A 19,414-nucleotide genomic window follows, 5' to 3' on the forward strand; every position below is an offset into this window, starting at 1 on the left:
ACACCTCTTTACGGTCAGCTGCGGTGTCACGTGGTTTTCAACCAGCTTCCGTGTTTACAGAGATCTGTCTGTGGCAGCTCGGGCTTCACGTTGTGCGAAGAGGATGGTGCGCAGTCATGGCCTTTTTAAAGACACAAGAACGGACTAAAGAAAGGTCGGTGCCGCGTCAAGTAGCTGCTGACACGCGTGGACGTGTGTGTGCGTGTGTTTGCGGCTGCAGCGGCCTGCGGTCTGACCCCCGCCGCTGTCAGGGCTCCTCCGGCAGCTGTGAGATGCACTTCTGTCCCTGAAGGCATCAGGAGCGGCCTGAGAGCAGCGGCGGGGCCGCTGCGGCACAGTCGCACCAACCGACGCCACGCGCGTCTCTAGTGCTGGAAATGCGTGAAAGGCTGTAAAGTTTGACAAACTGAGCTTTTACCGTTTTAACGTGTGGCTTCACTTAGAGTCAAACTTGCGGGCTTTGAATCCCTATTGTCCAGTTCTGACCAAAACAGGGTGTTTAAACAGACCCACAGAGGGTGTTAATGGAGTCTAAACACTGTTTTCCCCACTTGTATTCACTCTTTTGTTAAAGGAGTCAGTGCAGCTCAAACTCACAGAGGTGAAACTGTTTGTGTTGCAGCCGTGACACTGTCAGCAGAGCGGATGTCATTAAAATGAGATTGCGTTGATTGATTCCACGTTTCACCTTACTGTGCTTCATGCAATGTGCTTGTGATGTTATTCCATATGAAGCTTCCGCTGGTTTCTGATGACGTAACCCTCGTTACTCATCACTGTGGTTTGACTGACTGTTTCAGATATTAGTGGTGGTTAACAGGGTGTTTCACACACATCAGTCTCATCACGTCTTTGCTGTTCTTCCCTAGGTTCTCCCTCTTGCTGCTGGATCTGGAGGAGTATTACTTTGAACAGCACACTGCGTATCATGTGCCGAGCAGCTTTAAAAAGGACCAGAGGTAATTTAGATTGTTACAGCTATGATTCAGGCCAGATGGGAAGGCTTTCACCAAACCGGCCTCAGCAAGCTGCTGCGGTAGTTTCTAGCTCCTATTGCAGGGTTCATGCGCTCATCCCAGCTGTAGTATGCGTCTGTAGGGGGAGACGGGGGTAAGATGAGCCAGGATGTAAAGCGATCTGTTGAAGCGGACGGACTGATCTTGGTTTCTGGGATGCTCAGTGCCTCGTTTCTAACCTGCTGTGATGGAGTCTTGTGGGAGAAGTGGCTACATGTCTGTAACAATAGCTGGAACGGTGTACAGTAGTGATGTTAAAACTACCAACAACAAAGCACTGAAGACACTGTTGTACGGTCCCGCCTCCTAGTGCCTCCTCATTTCTCCTCTATCGAATCCAATGAGTATTTGGCTCCTGCTGAATATGATGAGTTGTATGTAAATACTAATCTTACCTTTTTGTCCCCTACTGATGTGTCCTAGTGCAAACAGAACATCTGCAGTAGCCATACAGCTGTTGTCATATCAGTGAGCCTATATATGTCAGTGTCAGCTGACATATATAGGCTGAATATATATATATTTACCCTTTTGAGGTTCTGTCAGAAACTACAAAAAAACTTTTAAAACTTTTTAATTTTAAAATGGAACCTGTTCCTGTAATTTGTTGTTTAAATGTTTTCAGTTTTCAGAAATAAAATATAAGGTTATGTGTTGATATTTCTATACCAGATTTTGTCAAAGACTAATAATTTCTTGATATTTAAATACTGCTTAAAATCTTTGACCTATTTAGTTTTTACAAATAACATTTTTCATCATATTTTTCATAAAAGCTAATCTGTGCTACCAAGCTGACGTTGCCCGTCTCTCTTCCAGAAGGACCCGAGGTTCATTTAAGGTCTGTTCCAGATCCATCATATTTGAACCAGACGATCTTGCGGAGCCAATTTTAAAGGTGTGTTTAATCACTGAACACTTCCTGCTTTCATGAGTTTGTGGCAGCAGTAGGACAGGATTTCTAAAGGTTGTCTTATTGTATGACGGTGTTTGTTTATCCACTTGTTGCTTTCTCGTTTGTGTAGATTCCACTTCGAGACTGTCAGAAGATTGAGTTTGTGGAGGAGGGGAAGAATCCCTTCAATGAGTGAGCGGAGCGTAGTTTCACTTCTGGCGTCGCACACTCAGTGTGTTTAGGTTTTGCTCTGTGGAACAGGTTTGGGTGGCCACTGAGAAACCTGTTTGATGCTCACTTAACCCAATGAGCTCCGAGTGATCGGACTTGGTTGAAATGCTTTAGATTTGAGTTTGGTGTCTTTTGAGTCTCACACGTTCCACTGATGTGTTTGTGCGTTGTGTTTTCCTCGTAGCCCTCGTCCACCAGCCGTTTCTGTTTCATGTGAGCAGGTGAGTACCTCTGTTTATCTACGTCCTTTATTTCCTTTTTTTGCCTTTGAATCGTTAATAATAATTATTATAATCGTCATTATTTGTGATTTCAGGTTATTTACATCAAAGAGAGCAACGTCCTGGCACCGTACCGCAACGAACGGGTGAGTCGCCTCGAGCTCGTCACTGATGTGTTTATGTTCACATCCATGTGGTCCAAGGTTCAGCAAAACCGAGTACAGCTCCGTTTTTGTTCTGGTTAATAATGATTCACTGACTTGATTCAAACATCAAATGAATAAACTAATGTGATTACCTTCACAGGGATCAAAGCAACTAACCTTTCATTTGGAGGTGTGGAGTAAAACAGAAGATGTGGTTCAAACATTGCTTCAGGTAAATGTTGGATTTCACCTTCATTTTTCCAGAAAGCGCAGGAATTTAATCATGTGTCTTTACTTCAGCTTCACAGAGCGTCTCGTCTGGAGAAACTCGGAGACCAAACAGCAATGGTGAGTGGGTGCTTCCTCTTTTCTGGATTCTCTGGCTGTAAACTACGAGCTGCCGTTAAACTAGGTCACAGGTTCAGTGACTTAAAGCTGCAGGCAGATGTTGAGCTGCGAACCCCTGACTCCAATTAGCCGTCGCTGGCTCACAGACTCACCCAACAGACAGTGAACGCTTCAGGACCGGAACGATGATGTCACTAGTTCAGTAGCGTTCCACAATACGTTCATTCATCCTTTGACTTTTACTCGTTATTCCTTGTTTTCCTTGTTTGTCCAACCATCCGTGTTTCCAGATTGCAGCCAACCTACAGTCACGACTGGCGCGGGCGTCCTTTGACAAGAACTAGTACGTTCTCACTGTTGAGCTTCTTTCCACTGGAAATGTTTCAGTTCGGTACAAAAATCAAAATGGCCGTCGCCTCATCAAGTGCACGTGTTGCGCAGCTTTCAGCAGGTGACCGAGAGGCCTCATATGGAGTGTGCGGTGGAGATGGTCACGCCTCTGGTGTCCAATCCAGGCCACGTGTGCATCACCGACGAAAACCTGTACTTCCAGCCCCTCAACGGATACCCGGTGAGTCGACGTGCTGCCTGCGGGTCATCACTGTCAAATATTAGTGGTTCATACAACTTTTCATGGCAGGAGCATGTGATTCAGATCAAACTGCACAGTGTTAGACGGATCTACAAGAGACGACATGGACTCAGGCCACTGGTGAGTCGCGGAGGACAACGTGGCTGCAGCTCAGCTCAGGTCCTGCTGCTGCTAACGTGTCCATGCTTCTGGCCCAGGGTCTGGAGGTCTTCTGCACCGAGAACGACTTCTGCTCGGACATCTACCTGAAGTTCTACAGCACAACAGACAGAGATGACATCTACTTCTACATGGCGTCTTTCCTGGGTGAGAAAACTCAAAAGTAAAAAAGTGTTCGTTCGCGTCTGTTAGAGCTCAGCAGTCGCTTGCTGCAGCAGGAGATGGAGTCTGGCCCAGTTAGAGCTCGGGTCTGAGTCATTGAGTCCTGTCAGTGATGCTGCCTTTGTCCCTGCGGCTCAGAGAACCACGTGACGGAGCACACGGCCGACGGCTACATGCTGCAGTGGCAGCGCGGCCACCTCAGTAACTACCAGTACCTGCTGCACCTCAACAACCTGGCCGACCGCAGCTGCAACGACCTCTCGCAGTACCCCGTCTTCCCCTGGGTCATCGCAGACTACACCAGCACACAGCTAGGTGGGTGGGCGAGTCGTCGCCGTGGCAACGGGGCTTGGCCTCGCAGAGCCGTAACGCCGTAACGCGAGTCTCTGTGTCCCAGACACGACGAGCGCCGCCACCTTCAGAGACCTGAGCAAACCCGTGGGAGCCCTGAACCGGGAGCGTCTGGAGCAGCTGCTGGTGAGTCCGACGGCGGCGGGCGGCGGCGCCGCGTCTCCGTCCAGCGGTAAACAGCTGGTTGTTGTCTGGCCCGCAGGCTCGCTACCAAGGCATGCCCGAACCGCGCTTCATGTACGGCAGCCACTACTCGTCCCCGGGCTACGTCCTCTTCTACCTGGTCCGAGTCGGTACGTCACACGCCTCACGCCTCCTCTGCTCAGTGCTCAACGCAGCCTTTGCTCACCCTGAGCCTTGTACCTGCAGCTCCAGAGCACATGCTGTGCCTCCAGAACGGCCGCTTCGACCACGCGGACAGAATGTTCAACAGGTGCGTTTGTTAAACGGACTCACTTGAATATCACTGTACCGCTGCTGTTTAATGAAAAACCATCGTATCACTTCATTTTTTCTCTACAGCATAGCAGAAACTTGGAAAAACTGTTTGGAGGGAGCAACTGACTTTAAAGAGGTAATAACATCGATATTCCTCCCATTTAGTCATTGTGGCATTTTCAGCGAAGACCTTGTTGCAGATTTATGCGTGTGTCGTGTTCGTACTTTCTCCTGTGGTGTAGTTGATCCCTGAGTTTTATGGGAGTGACTGCAGCTTCCTGAAAAACAAACTGAGTCTTGATTTGGGCAGAAGGCAGAATGGGCGCCTAGTGGGCGACGTCGTCCTCCCTCCGTGGGCCTCAGGTAGCGTTGCGTGGAGCGCTCTCCCTTCTCACGTGCTGTTCACTCTTAAATCAAGTGGAATGTTCTGCTCCGTGTGCCGTTTGTCCTCGCTCCAGACCCAAGCGACTTCCTTCAGAAGCACAAGGCGGCGCTGGAGAGCCAGTACGTGTCCGAGCATCTCCACGAGTGGATCGACTTGGTGTTTGGCTACAAGCAGAAAGGCGATGAAGCCAGAGCAGCTCACAACGGTAAAAAAACACCAGAGCCACTAAAAGCTGGACACACGTAATCATAAACGTAACATGTTGTCTTTCAGTGTTTCACCCTCTGACCTACGAAGGCAGCATCGACTGCGACAGGTACTAGTGACCCTGACCCTTCATTGCACTCCTGTTCCTCACTGCTTGGCTGACTTTGCTCCGCGTCTCCACGAAGCATCGGGGACCCCGACGAGAGGATCGGCATGCTGACACAGATCCTGGAGTTCGGCCAGACGCCCACACAGCTGTTCACCTCCCCTCACCCTCAGAGGATCACGCCATGCGTTCCCAACATCACCCGAAGCCCCAGCGTCAACTCTCCTGGCGGTGAGCTGTCCCCAGGTGAGTAGAGGAGGCACCGTCACCCCACACGCTGTCCTCTGCTCCCTGACGAGTGCTTATGACCTGTTGTTTTCCAGCTTCTCAGAATGAGGACTCGTCCTTTGAGGACTTGACTGAGGAGAGCAGGAAGTTGGCCTGGGCCAACATGGGCACTCTGTCTCGCATCTCCAGCCACAAGATCCATAAAGAGTAAGTCAGGAGCCTCTCAGCTGCAGCAGTAACCGGTTCAATAGATGGGCCATTTCCCTGAAAAGCTCAGGACGTGCATGGAAAGCGAAGTGAGGCCCTGCTCTCTTCTCTTTCGCTGTGGAATAGTTTTGCACAGCAGCTATTTCTATCTGCACTGAATGTCGACTGGTAATTGGCCGTGTCATTGCTAATTGTAACCCTGTGAGTGCCTGAATGTAAACACATGTGAATGTGCAGGACTGTGACGGGGATCGCTGTGACTCAGGACGGAGCAGCTGTTTTCTCCACATCCCAAGGTCTGAAAGTCTCAGCTTGATCCTTTTTATAGAATCAAAGCAATATGGAATGAAAAAGCTCAATGAGTGAGAGTCTGCTGAGGGGTTTAGAATAGGAGGATGTTGGTAATTCTATGTCATTTCCCTCACATCTCCACTCCAGAGTGTAGCGCTAGATAAGCTCTCAGCATAAAGGGCTCCTCTGTGACTCTTATGTCCCATAATAGTGCAAAATCTGACAACTGTTGTGAACTAATAATTGATTCATAATATTTCATTTAATGGTTTTGATCACTATATTTCCTGACTTTAGACTCAACGCTGAAGATGTTTTCCAGGGAGCTGAAGGATTTCCAGAGAAGCATGTCCTTCTCTAACATGGTACAACCCTCCGCTCTGTTGTGTTCCTTTGTTTAATCTGCTGTGGCTCTGACTCCGTCTCTGACTCCGTCTGCTTCTCAGGCCTTGTCGTCCTGCTTGATGCTGGCGGATGGTAAAACGGTGGCGTGTTCCTCCTGGGACAACAACGTGTATGCAGAGCACACGTGCGCATTATCTCGTGCATCATTGTGGGCTTCCCTCTAACCTGAAGGTCTCCCGCCTCCAGGTACTTCTACTCCGTCCCCTACGGCCGGCGGCAGGACACGCTGATGGGCCACGACGACGCCGTCAGTGAAATACGCTGGTTTGACGATCGACTGTTCACGGCGTCCTGGGATTCCACCGTCAAGGTGCAACGTCACAAACATCACACCTCACTGCGAGGGCTCGTCCTTTGATGACCCCCACCTCTTGTTCGATGGTCCCATTTCCCCTGCAGCAGCCTTTTCCACTTTCTCAGTAGCTTCAAATGGGTCTGTTAAAGGAGAATGACTAATTCAAGACCTCTTCTCCCAGGTTTGGCAATGTGCCTCTGATGGCTCCTCCAGTCACAAGAGGTCAGAGTTTCAGCTGCTGGCTGAGTTGGAGCACGACGCTGGGGTGAGTGAAGCGTTCAGTCATCAGCACATGAAACATGTTCGTAAAACAAAAAGCATCCCGGCTTCATTGAAGTGATTAATACTGAGCCGAGATGATGGGTTTTTATTTTATTTGTTGATTTGTTAAATATTTGCAGTGTTCGTGTCAAACGACCTCACATGTTTGAATCAATGAATGTCTGTAGGTGAACACCATTAGTCTGAATCCAGCTGGGACTCTGCTGGTTTCTGGGTGTAAAGATGGGGCTGTCAGCATCTGGGACACCAGCACCCATAAAGTCCTGCAGCAGATCCGATGTCACACTGGAACCGTCCATCACACGGCTTTTAGTCCTGGTGGGTGTTCAGAGAGAGGCTGGAGGCTGAGTTTCTGCCGTCATGAAAATGAACTGGACATTTGCGTTCTGTGCTTCACATCCTCAGACAGCCGACACATTCTCAGTGTTGCTGCTGACTCCTGTATGAAGGTGATTGACGTCCAGACGGGGATGATGATCTCGCACGTGAAGGCTGAGGAGGAGCAGAGGTAAGAGACATCCTTCGTCTCTCTTAGATCAGAGCTACGGGTGACGGTGCGGCCTAACTGCACCTTCCTCCTTGTAATGGTCAACATTTAAATGTGTTTGTTCTGTTTTCCTGCTCACTGATGCCGTGTGCATGCGTGCATTTCCAGGTGTTTCTACTGGGACGGGAACTCCGTCCTGTGTGGGGGTCAGTCTGGAGACCTCCTGCTGTGGGACCTGCTGAGCAGCACTGTCACCAAGAGGATCCCTGCACACTCCGGTACAGCATGTCGCCCCACATGCAACAGCAGCTCAGTGTTAACAGTTGATCGGTGTCACTTGAGTCAGGACGTTCTGAGTTACTATAAATACATGTGGTTAACCAGGCGTGAATCGTCTCACGAGTAACCATGGCAACGGGCAAACAACCTTCACTTGAAGTATGTGAAGGCAGAGATCGGAGCGTGACAGTAGTTAAATTTATCCATACAGTAGCTCAGGGGAGGTGGTGTGAAGTTGAACGTGAGGTCAGCCTTTAAGCACCAACGCAGGATTACGTCTTCCTCCCTCCAGGTGCCGTCACAGCCATGTGGATGAATGACCTGTGCACCACAGTGATCACCGGAGGAGAGGACAGGCAGATGATCCTGTGGAAGCTCCAGAGCTGAAGGAATGTTTCCCACAGAGAGACTCGTGGTGGGTGTCGCCCTCCAGACTTAACGGACTCCGGGAAGGATGAAAATGTACTGTAACCCACCAAAAAGTCTCTCATCTGTGCTGTCTGCACATTGAGAGAAGTGTCCAATGGCAGTTTTGTGCATGAGATCAGGAAGCTTATCAGGACACATGCCTTATTTTTTACTTGTTTTCAGCCTTGGATGTTCATTTTATGTGTCATGTTACACAGCTTTTTTTAAATTAGCGAGTCAATGCGTTGTGTATTTTATTCCATATTAGATAGACTCATAAGTGTCTGTATGTTCATGGTGCTCAGGTGTTATCATTACAAAATAACACTTACCTCAAAAATGCTTTGTCCTTTTCTAGTTTTTTTTAATTCTCTGTACGCCTGCAGGCTGATTCATTACATGCCTTTACAAACTGCACATGAAATGAAAGGTCAGCACAAATACAGGTTCCACAGCAGAGAGGTTGAGAGCTGTAAATGTACAGCTGGCAAAATGTGGTGTTCTTTTTTTACGATGATGGGACAGCTGATGAAAAGCAGCAGGATCAACCCTGTGGAGCTTCAGGCTTCGTGGATGATGAAGTGTGACATCACTAAAGCATTTTAAGGGCAAAGACTTGGAATGATTGATCGTAGTGATATCAGTCTGACCTGAATCCAAAGGAGCACGTATTTAAAAAGAAGTGCCGGTGTCTGGTGATGTTTTTTATTTACACTCTTCCTGCAGCAGTTGACGTTTTAAATCTACCAATTAAATCTGATGTATTTCAAACAGCCTGAACTTTCATTGTTTTTGACTTAACAAATTGAAAACTTCTAACATAGTGACAGTTGATAGGGACAAAATATGAAAACTTTGCACATATTTGTGGACCTGATCCTCCAAGGTTCACACGTCAAAGGGTCCAAACATGCCCTGTTTCCATATTGTTGGGACGTTGAACTATTCCAGCTTGTAAATGTGTCAACCTGTGGACACGTCAGCAAGAGATCCTGTTGTCAGTCTTTTTGCTGTGGAGAGAAGACGACAAGGCAGACGCGATGAAGTGACAGGACGATGGATCCAGAGGTTTGGTGGCTCTGAGTAAAGACTCTACCTTAAGTTTGTCCATTAGGCCTCCTTTGCGGAAGTTGCCAAAGACTTTGAGCATCTTGGGCGTCGGCGGTTTTTGTCCAAACAGTGTCAGACCTTTCTGCTTCTCTTCAGTCGTCTTCGCAGTTGCAGGACCTTTGGCTTTAATCAGTTTCCTGCACAATGACAAAACAAAATCACACTTTATATTAATATAAAAAGTGACTTACTGACCTGATTCTTGTTCCTTTAACAACATAACCATGCAGTTGTTTGTGGACATCAGTAACAGTGGAGCAGCCCCTGTCAGTAATGGACCCACCTTCCCTTCCTGGCCAGCACTTTCTGAGACTCTGGGTAGTGGACGAGGATGTCGAACAGGTCCTTCTTCTCCAGGACGAACAGGTTGGCAAAGCCGTGGGCTTTGACATTAGCAGTGCGCCGGTTTCCTCCGTCTTTGGCAGACTGTAGTAAACTGGGGAGGACATGGGCCAACACATTAACACCAGGTTCATCACGTAGGACTTATTATTATTAGGCTAAAACTGTTTGTTTTCAATTACATTTGTTTTTAGTGTAATCCAGCTGTTCAATGAGAATGTTAATTATAAGAAAAATATTATTGTACCAATTTTAAATTGATATTTCTACATTCACTGACCTGATTTCTCCAAACACACAACCAGCCTTCAGCGTGACAAACACAATACTGTTGTCGGGTCCTCCCACCACCTGCACTGCTCCACTTTTGATGATATACATTTCTTTACCGATGTCTCCCTGCAGAAAGCACAGACTCTTGGAACACTGATGATCACAGTGAACTAAATAACCACATGTCTGACACAAACACGCAGCCTTACTTTCTTCACAACAAAGTCTCCAGGCAGATAGACGATGGACTTGAGCCTCAGCAGCATGTCCACCAGCATCTGCTGGTCACAGCCCTGAAAGACACATCAGCTGTTTCTGTGTTGTGAACTGAAATTTGAAACATTTGAAACACACAAATTGAAACTTTTACCGTCATATTGTTTACTTTTGCTGTTGGCGGTCTTGACACGGACTCTGCTGCTCTGACAGGAGTGAATGCTCACTAACCTGAAACAGTGCAATCTTCTGAAATGTTGCCAGGTTGATGTCCACAGCGATGGCAGTTCTCATCACCAGAGGCATCTTGTCCAGCAGCTCTGACTCATCTGAGGAGGACACAACTGTTTAAGCAAAGCTGTGTTGGCAGCACAGTAAAACAAAGGTGTATTAACGATGACAGGAGTGTTTTTCATTTTACCATTTGCATTAATGTTTCATTTAATGTATTTCCTTCAGTTCGTAGTCTTAATTTACTAGGAGCCAGTTTCATCATAGCTTTTGATGATTTGGGTCTTAACATCAAAGTTAAATAAAAAAAAAATTTTGGACAATATAATAATAAAAAATACTAGATATTATTATGTTTTAATGTCTTCAGTATAAATGTGTATAGTATAATATATATGTTACAAATAACACAAACAAAGAAAAGAAAACTGAAGGGGCAGTGTATATAAACATGTGATTTAATGTCTTTTAGTGTTTAGTTGGATGGACATTTGCAGAAGGCAGAGGCATATTCCTGTATTTTATAGACGTACCCAACATGCCCTGAGCAGCCCACGTGTAGTTGTACCAAGTACGAACTCTGTTTTGGACCAACTTTGGGATCGTGTAGGTGTTCATATAGGCCACGCAACCGTCCATCGAAGCCCGGAAATATGTCTGACCTGCTGTCGCCGCACCGATAACATCTCTCATCTGAGAGCAGATTGGACCGATTCATTAATGCTACGGATGAAACCTGTCACGACTGACACACATCCACTGATCTCTTGGTCTTCCTACCTGTCCAATCAGACTGGAAAACACGAAGACACCAATAAAAAAGTTAGTCATCTGGAAGGTGATCTCAAAAGTGGTTATAGGTTCTGGAAGACCCCCGATGTTGATGAGGCTGCGCACTGCAAAGTAGTAGCAACGTATGTACCTGTGCAAGAACACAGATGCAGGTTATTAATAAACAACAATGACAGGTCAACATCCCTCCTAGACTTCAACCTTATTTAATTAGCTCTTATTTTTAGTTTGTCTTTGAATTTTATTGTATCAAGACGCACACTGCATAATTACAATCAAAACAAAAGAAGGTACATACGCTGTGCCCTTCCCATCATACACCCATGTAGTGGTTGCCAGACCCTGGTGTACAGAGGCCACATAGAATGCGCAGGCATTGAGATGGAGGACAAACAGCAGGTAGCCTGTGGTGCGAATGACTCTGAATCAGAAGGACAGTCACAGAAAGGGTTAGACACTTGTGGGGTCGTAGTTGTGCCTGTCGTGTCTGTCATGAGCAGGTACCTCCAGATGTAAGCTTTGGCCATGATGCTCTCAAGGCGATCGCTGAACTCAAAGAAGGAATCGATCTACAAAAGGAAGGAAGAGTCAGGCATTGGTCTGTTTGAGTCACAGTGAGAGGAAAGGTGAGCCGCCTACCCTGACGATGCGGTTGAGTCGATACACGGAGGAGAATTTAAAGTGCAGGCCTAGAAGGTCGAACGGAAGGATGCTGAACAGGTCAGTCTACACAGGAAACACGGATCAAATAGTAGAGTCAGTATATTCCCCTAGTAGTCAAGGGGTGAAAAGCCAATAGAAAAGGTCTCACCTTAAATCGCTGGGATGTCCGATAGTGTACCTTTGTCATCGTTCTGTCTTTCTACAGAGACACAAGAGGCATTCGTCACTCCACCACCACACCACACGTGCTGCACGTGTTTGGTGACTTACAATGATGTCTCCAGCTTTGACAAACTGAAGTCGAGGTTGCCAAACCATGATGTCGATGACATTCACCACATCGCTAAGAATGTCAAAGAATATCCAGAAGGGGTTGACGGTTGGGTTGTGATAGGGAAACGCCAAGCGGGCGGAGCAGAACCAAATGTTGTAGTTGTACGCAACCGCTACCACGGTCAACCAGGCGATGTAGCGGCGATCTGAAGGCACCAACCAGATATGCTCAAGTTTCACATGCTAAGGGTGTTCTTGGAAACTCTGTCATCTACCTGTGAAGGGATCTATGGTGCTTCCCAGGAGCATGTCCATCTTCGTCTCAATGGGACGGAAGAGGATGTCAATGACGGAGCAGCTGAGGTCCGGGAGGATCTTGGCTTTCTTCCTCGCCTCCTCTGCCAGTCTCTCCTCCTCTGCTTTCTTCTCCGCCTCCAGCCTCTTCTCCTCGTCCTTCTTCTTCTTCTCCTCAGCCTTCTTAGCCGCCTCCTCTGCCTTCTTTTTATCTGCTTCCTCTTTGGCGATGCGCTCCTCCTCCTTCAGTCTGATGTAGTCCTCTTTCTTTAGAATGGGAGCTACAAAGGCAGAAGGTGTATTAGAGGTTTCGTGTTCACATACTTGTTGGGCATTTCTGGATTCTTTGGCTGCACTTACTGACAGGTGGGCTGATTTCTGGAGAGGTGGCATAGGGATCTATTGCTTTCTCTTTGAGCGTCTCTGTCCGCTCTCTTAACCTCTTGATCAGACCTCTGAGTGTGTCATCTGTGTAGCGGAAGTAGACCACAGGTGGAGGTGGGACTTCTTCGCTGAAAAGGCAGGTAAAGTAAAGCTACAGCTCCATCATATACAGTATACTATACTATACTTTGAGACCCCACAGATCCATGTGTGTGTGTGTGTGTGTGTGTGTGTGTGTGTGTGTGTGTGTGTGTGTGTGTTGTCTTTTGTTTCTGTATGTAGTAGAAACACCGGAAGCAGAATGAAAATGAAGTCCGTAAAACGATGGAACTCCCAAGCACCATAACAAACGTGAATGACCTCCCACTTCAAGACACTAATGCCACTAAGCTTCTAAGCTCCTTTCCTCCTAGGAGCCAGCGTCAGGGTTCTGCTTCTGCTACTAACAGGCTGAAGAAAGGCTGAAACAGTTGGCAGAAATATGCAGGAGCAAACTGAACTGATATTTTAGGTGAAAATGGTAATGTTTGTAAAACAGAGGTTAAATAAATGGCATCTATTTGTATTTAGAGAATTATATATATATTGCACTACAGCATGTTACTCATAATTCTTACAATAATGTAGATGCTTATGTGTAGGAACTATATACGCTATTGTTACGCACCTAAAGTGGGGAGAAATGACCTTTCTATTACTGGGTTTAACTAGTCACACTATGTTAAGAAAATTATTTGAATTTTCTGTTTCAAAGAAAAACCTTGCTGGGGGGTTTGGTTTGTCTATATATATTCTGTAAGATCTTGTGCCTTGAGATGAATTAGTGCTATATAATCAAATATGTTTGGGTTTGCCAGTTGCCAAGAGAACACAACTTGTCTGACTGCACTGTGCCAGTGAATCTTTGCTGAACTTCATGGGATCATGGTGTGGCAACAGTTTGGAGGTGGCCTCTAAGTGTTCTAACATGAAAAGTAAGGTCCGTAAAGACACTGAACTGTCCTGACCTAAACCTGATAGAAACCCATTAGGGATGAGATGCAGAGACTGCCAGCCAGACCTTCTCACCCAACAAAAGGTCAATGGAATGGTCAAATGGTCAAACGTCCCCATGAACACACTAAACCTTGTGGACAGCCTATCATAAAGACTTGGAGCTGCAAAGGTTGGGCCTGATCCACATGGTCCAAAACCCAGTCTATGACTGGGTTGCTAATGATATTCATGTGCATGTAATGGCAAGAGTCACAATACTTCTTTTAATATAGTGGGTGCAGCTGACTTTGACTAACTCTTCCTAATTTTCTCTTATTTAAAGTGGTTTGGTTTTTCTAGGCAGTTCTCTGGGTTATATCTGGCCTACACTAATACATGTATATCCTGCAGCCTACAGAAGGCAAAGCTTGACACTACATACTGTACAGTAAGTGCCCAGGGTGCTCTTCTAATACCTTTGTAGGCACACAAGCTGCACAATGAATTCTTACCCAGCGCCCTCTGTTTGGTCTGGACCACCAGCAGCAGGAGCTGGAGCAGGAGCAGGAGCAGCAGAAGGAGCAGAAGCTGGAGCAGGAGCAGCAGCAGGCGTGGGTGTAGGCGCAGCGGGAGCAGGAGCAGGAGCAGCAGAGGGAGCTGTAGGGAAATTATATTTCAGTGATTTGAGTCAGTTTCTAATAAATGATTTTTAATTCATACAGTACACACACACACACACACACACACACACACACACACACACACACACACACACACACACACACATGCTTTAACTTTGTTTTTTGCTTCCTGCTGGATCAATTCCTTTCTGTACTTAGGTGCAGATTAAAATGCATCATAAAGTAAGATCCAGATGGATGCTGTGTTGCACAGAGCTGCCCTGAATGCACCACATGCCTTCTATGGCTTACTATTCAACAAGGAACCCACATCGTTGTCAATCTTTACTTACACAGATGCAGTAGACTGTATCACCATCTATTTTCTCTATCTTAAGAAAGTGAACCCAACATAACCACATCCAGGCTGTGTCTGCAGATGCATGACCTGATTTAGTCTCCTCCTCTTTCTTCACTTCTTCCTTCTTCTCCTCATCTTTTTTGACATCTTTATTCTCCTCCTCCGTCTTTGACTGTCCTTTTTCATCCTTCTTTTCAGGAGGCTTTGCTTCCTATAAACACACAAAACAGCTAACAGCTAGCTATTAACGAGCTCTCTGTACATTGTAAGATAAGCACACACAACAGCAGGATGATTACAAAAATCAGGCCTAAACCCTTTTACTGTACTAATCCACCTAATTACAATTGTAGTATTTCCTTCCTCACTTCTGGACAAAAACAAACACCGGAATTCTGACTCAGAAGATTTCCCACGCTGGAACCTGATCCACTGTGAGGGTTAAACAGTGCATGATATGACATGACCCATCCAGGTTTAGAATGGGGGACAACTTTTACACAACCTGTTTTACACCCCCTAAGCTTTAGATCACGACTATCTTCTAAACTGTTTAGCAAGTATGTGAGATACCGTATAACAAGGGTTTTTGATTTGAACTGAAATAGTTATTTATTATTTATTTATTGATTATATATAAAAAATCATGCTGAGAGGTGCACATCGTAAGACTCCATAAACGTAAGAAAAGGACCAGCCCGAAACACCCCAAAATGCTTTGTATGAGTTTAGTAACGAAACGACAGGTTTAATCTATTTTTAAATGTATTAAATATCTTCAGTCAGATCAACATAAAGACATTACTTTGAGGGTTCAAACTCCTTCATTATCAGGGTTAATGGATCCATATAAACATTCCTTTTTATTAGAAGATTAGGGTTAGAAGAATGAATGGTGAGACGTTACCTGAGCTGGAGGAGCTGGGGAAGCAGGGGGGGTCGGAGCCTGGACAGGGGGAGCTTCTGGAGCCCTGATCAAACTCCTCAGCCTGCTGAACATGGCAGCTGTGTGTTCGAGCTACAGCGAACAGGCCAGACTTCTCTCTGCCATCCACCTCTCAGGTCCCACAGTCCTGGACTCACATCCAAACAACAGACTGAAGCCACTGAATTGTCATTAATTCCCTCTGAGCACTGCTTTCTCCAGGAGATCAGCTGCCACAGCTGCCAATCACTGGCAGGCAGGACGACTGGGCTCCAGGTCAGAGTCAATTCACTTCAGAATGTGATGGCAAACCATGTTTATAACCAATACAAGCTGTAATATCATGTCATTCACCTCAATTTATTGTTGTGGTGCCAGTCATTAGAAATCATTATTATACACAAACAACATCTCAGTTGTGCAACAAAGAAACAAGACGATTTTTTATGATTATAACTAATAATACAACAACATGGGACAGAAGGAGCTGGATACATTTAGAACATGCTGGGGTATTTCAGTCCCTGTGGCAACGAGCAGTTCACAAACCACTTAGTTAATGAACCCCCACAGCAACTTGCATGTGAGGCTAACGAGATTAGTGAAAACCTCTCTGAGGCTCCTGCTACTAACACACACCGACACGCTGACAGACACACAAGAAGCAAACAAAAAATAAAAAAGGAAATCAGGAAATGTATGCTTTTAAATGTTTAATGAATTATTTTTATATATTCAACTGTATATTATGCAAATATGCACAGCCATAAAAAACAGTGATCAAATATTTTTCAGCTTTGTTGAGTCTTTCTGTATATATTTACACTTACAACTAACTACAACTTTAACACATGTTGATAAATATTAAATTAATATAATATAAAATAAATATTTTGGTCATAAATACTGTAATAAATCACTGTAATAATCAATCACATACACAGCATGATCCTAAAGGACAACATGTAAAATCAGGAAGGTCACTTTTATTCACAGAGCATTTGTACTGTGAGGATCACTGCAGGATACAGATTTTGAGTTAAATATTAAGCAATCCATCACAATCATAAATGCATCTTCAGATTTAAACTTCCACCAATACAGTATAGAGCCCTGGAATTGACAGGAGCGCCTGTTGATTTAATAGAACACAATACAAAAGCATGCTAGATACTGAAAAACACATTCACTCCCAAAAAGGAGCAGATAATAAAACAAAAAGTTAGAACACTACAGTTTCCATGGACCAGCAGTGGTCTAGGAAAAAAAATCAGAACAGTATTATTAAGTAGAGAGCATGGCAGCAGTAAGAACATGTGTTTAAGTGAAGAAAAAGGAAGCGTTACCTTTATTTTGTTAATGATTGTCTTGTTGATGGTTCCTCCAAAAGCTCGCAGCAGTTTGGGTGTTGGCGGTTTGGCTCCAAACAGCACCAGGCCCCTTTTCTTTTCCTCATCTACTTTAGCTGCAGCTGGAGCCTTGGCTTTCATGAGCTCCCTACACAACACACAACACACAGCACCCACACACGCACACACACACACACACACACACACACACACACACACACACACACACACACACACACACACACCTTCTAAGTTCAGTCAGTCTATTTTTATATATTTATAAATATTATATATATATATATATATATATATATAATATATGTATACCTATATGTATATAGGTATACATATACATATATATACCTATACATATATATATACATATATATATATACATACATATATACATACATACATACATACACACATATATATATATATATATATATATATATATATATATATATATATATATATATATATATATATATATATATATATATATATATATATATATATATATATATATATAGTATGTATGTATGTATGTATGTATGTATGTATGTATGTATGTATGTATATATATGTATATGTATACCTATATACATATAGGTATACATATATTATATATATATATATATATATATATTATATATATATATATATCGTTGGATAGCTCAATCAGTAAAGTCACAGGACTTGCATGCGGGGGGTTCCCGGTTCGAATCCCCGTTAGGGCGAATAAGCATCCAGTGTGGGTCCTTGGGCAAGACCCTTCAAGCTACCGCCTACCGCCTACCTCATATCATGAGAGACAATGAACCACATGAGATACCGGCTCAGACGTCGCCCGGTCTAACAAGGTCTGCGTCAGGTGCTGGGGAACCAGAGCACCTTGGCGAGAAGGGTGCTACTTGAACAAGAAAGAAAGAAAAGAAAGAAATGGCTGAGATGCGAGAACAAGGCTCTGTTGGAATGCTACTACTCAAGTAACCCTAGTCAGAGGGGCTATATGCAAAGAATGTGCGGTGAATGGGAACGGAGAAACCCACATTCAAGGCTGACGGCGAAGCAACTAGTAGCTCAGTGTTCCAACATCCACAAACGGCAACTGCTATCACGACTTGAGATTGACGAGATACAACACAAATGCTACGGCAAGGGGGAGCCAGGACGCCAGGTCAGAGGGGAGGTTTCACCATCTCCCCAACCGGAAATTGGGTACGAAGCCCCAATAAGCACAGATACGCTGAGCGAGGCAGCGACCGACCTGAAAGATAAGATCATGGCGAGATTGAACAGGCAACCCCGAACCCCACTACAACGGCTAAGTGAAGCACCATCAGAAAGTCTCATGGAAGATGTGAATGCAGCATTGAGAGCGATCCCTACCACAACAATCACAGAAACCAATGAGCTGATATACGCTTCAGCATCAGTGATCCTAGAGGTGCTTGGCTATAAGAGCAACCATGGGAGCCATGAGAAACAATACCCACCATGGAAACGAAGGTTGGAGGCAAAAATCAAGGCAGCTCGGAGGGAAGTGAGCCAAATGACAGAGGCCCAGAGAGGTGCAATGAAAAGACCAATGCCTAAGAGGTACAGCCAGATGACCATACCTGAAGCACTCGAAACTGCCAAGCAAAGGCTACAAGCCTTGGCCAGCCGCCTAAAGAGATACACCAGAGATAACGAAGCCAGACGAATAAACCGGCTGTTCGCAACACAACCTGCGAAAGTGTACTCTCAATGGCAGGGTAATAACAACAGAGCAGACCCACCAAGGCTGGAAACTGAACAGTACTGGAAGGGTATATGGGAAAGGGAGGCATCACACAACAGAGATGCACAGTGGCTGGTGGATCTGAGGGAAGACCACAGCAACCTCCCTGAACAGAATCCAGTGACTATCACAGTGGCAGACATCCAACATAGAGTCTCAGGTATGAAAAACTGGACAGCACCTGGCCCTGACATGATCCACGCCTACTGGCTAAAGAAGCTCACTGCAATCCATGAGCGCCTGGCAGCACAAATGAACCAGCTGCTAAGGGATGGGACTCATATATATATATATATATATATATAAAATTTAATATATCATATTTACTGTAATTTCTGGACTATTCTGTAAGGTCTATTTTTTTCACGTTCTTTGAACCCTGCGACCCCTTAAATAACACAACAGCCTTCATAATTTCCTTGACACCCACCTTCCCTTCCTGGCCAGCACTTTCTGAGACTCTGGGTAGTGGACGAGGATGTCGAACAGGTCCTTCTTCTCGAGGACGAACAGGTTGGCAAAGCCGTGGGCTTTGACATTAGCAGTGCGCCGGTTTCCTCCATCTTTGGAAGACTGCAACAGACTGAGAGGAAAATAGAACAGAATAAAGAACACACAGTTAAAAATGCTCCGATACATTTAAGCATCAATTTTATTTTACAGGCAAAACATCATCATGGT

The 19,414-nt window shown here is 45.2% G+C and overlaps 2 protein-coding genes across 8 annotated transcripts in view; one reads left to right on the forward strand and one right to left on the reverse strand.

The window, feature by feature from the left end:
• The first annotated feature begins 1 nt into the window (after position 1).
• nsmaf (neutral sphingomyelinase (N-SMase) activation associated factor) lies at positions 2 to 8,912 on the forward strand. 4 transcript variants are annotated; one of them, XM_029147467.3, is made up of 31 exons: positions 3 to 154; positions 870 to 959; positions 1,836 to 1,914; positions 2,042 to 2,103; positions 2,327 to 2,363; positions 2,459 to 2,509; positions 2,670 to 2,741; positions 2,810 to 2,857; positions 3,148 to 3,200; positions 3,299 to 3,428; positions 3,498 to 3,569; positions 3,647 to 3,755; positions 3,909 to 4,085; positions 4,168 to 4,247; positions 4,324 to 4,414; positions 4,491 to 4,554; positions 4,644 to 4,695; positions 4,802 to 4,922; positions 5,018 to 5,149; positions 5,218 to 5,260; positions 5,337 to 5,503; positions 5,581 to 5,692; positions 5,930 to 5,988; positions 6,281 to 6,348; positions 6,430 to 6,497; positions 6,575 to 6,698; positions 6,865 to 6,948; positions 7,133 to 7,283; positions 7,371 to 7,473; positions 7,621 to 7,730; positions 8,024 to 8,912. In XM_029147467.3, the coding sequence occupies exons 1-31, from the start codon at positions 117 to 119 to the stop codon at positions 8,116 to 8,118; spliced, it is 2,742 nt and encodes a 913-aa protein (XP_029003300.1). In that variant the 5' UTR covers positions 3 to 116; the 3' UTR covers positions 8,119 to 8,912. The 4 variants fall into 4 exon arrangements, with proteins under 4 accessions (XP_055363995.1, XP_055363996.1, XP_029003300.1 ...); XM_029147468.3 differs by having other exon boundaries at positions 1,839 to 1,914; XM_055508020.1 differs by having other exon boundaries at positions 2 to 154; positions 3,299 to 3,569.
• cngb3.1 (cyclic nucleotide gated channel subunit beta 3, tandem duplicate 1) overlaps positions 8,831 to 19,414 on the reverse strand; it is a 19,684-nt gene continuing 9,100 nt past the window's right edge. Inside the window, exons 1-19 of one of the 4 annotated variants that reach the window (XM_055508023.1) lie at positions 16,945 to 17,071; positions 15,581 to 15,746; positions 14,761 to 14,884; positions 14,205 to 14,349; positions 12,694 to 12,845; positions 12,315 to 12,614; positions 12,037 to 12,245; positions 11,915 to 11,965; positions 11,743 to 11,829; positions 11,608 to 11,672; positions 11,402 to 11,524; positions 11,092 to 11,233; positions 10,845 to 11,004; positions 10,312 to 10,409; positions 10,074 to 10,157; positions 9,872 to 9,990; positions 9,533 to 9,685; positions 9,236 to 9,386; positions 8,831 to 9,149 (exon numbers count right to left, since the gene is read on the reverse strand). In XM_055508023.1, coding sequence (XP_055363998.1) covers positions 9,138 to 9,149; positions 9,236 to 9,386; positions 9,533 to 9,685; positions 9,872 to 9,990; positions 10,074 to 10,157; positions 10,312 to 10,409; positions 10,845 to 11,004; positions 11,092 to 11,233; positions 11,402 to 11,524; positions 11,608 to 11,672; positions 11,743 to 11,829; positions 11,915 to 11,965; positions 12,037 to 12,245; positions 12,315 to 12,614; positions 12,694 to 12,845; positions 14,205 to 14,349; positions 14,761 to 14,884; positions 15,581 to 15,673 — 2,268 coding nt within the window. In that variant the 5' untranslated portion in view covers positions 15,674 to 15,746; positions 16,945 to 17,071 and the 3' untranslated portion in view covers positions 8,831 to 9,137. Of the gene's footprint in view, positions 9,150 to 9,235; positions 9,387 to 9,532; positions 9,686 to 9,871; positions 9,991 to 10,073; positions 10,158 to 10,311; positions 10,410 to 10,844; positions 11,005 to 11,091; positions 11,234 to 11,401; positions 11,525 to 11,607; positions 11,673 to 11,742; positions 11,830 to 11,914; positions 11,966 to 12,036; positions 12,246 to 12,314; positions 12,615 to 12,693; positions 12,846 to 14,204; positions 14,350 to 14,760; positions 14,885 to 15,580; positions 15,747 to 15,775; positions 16,856 to 16,944; positions 17,096 to 19,163; positions 19,317 to 19,414 lie in introns of those variants that run through there. The other 3 variants (XM_055508022.1, XM_041070405.2, XM_029147469.3) reach the window with 3 other exon arrangements.

Source organism: Betta splendens, chromosome 4 (assembly GCF_900634795.4).
Source record: "Betta splendens chromosome 4, fBetSpl5.4, whole genome shotgun sequence".
Taxonomy (NCBI): Eukaryota; Metazoa; Chordata; class Actinopteri; order Anabantiformes; family Osphronemidae; genus Betta; species Betta splendens.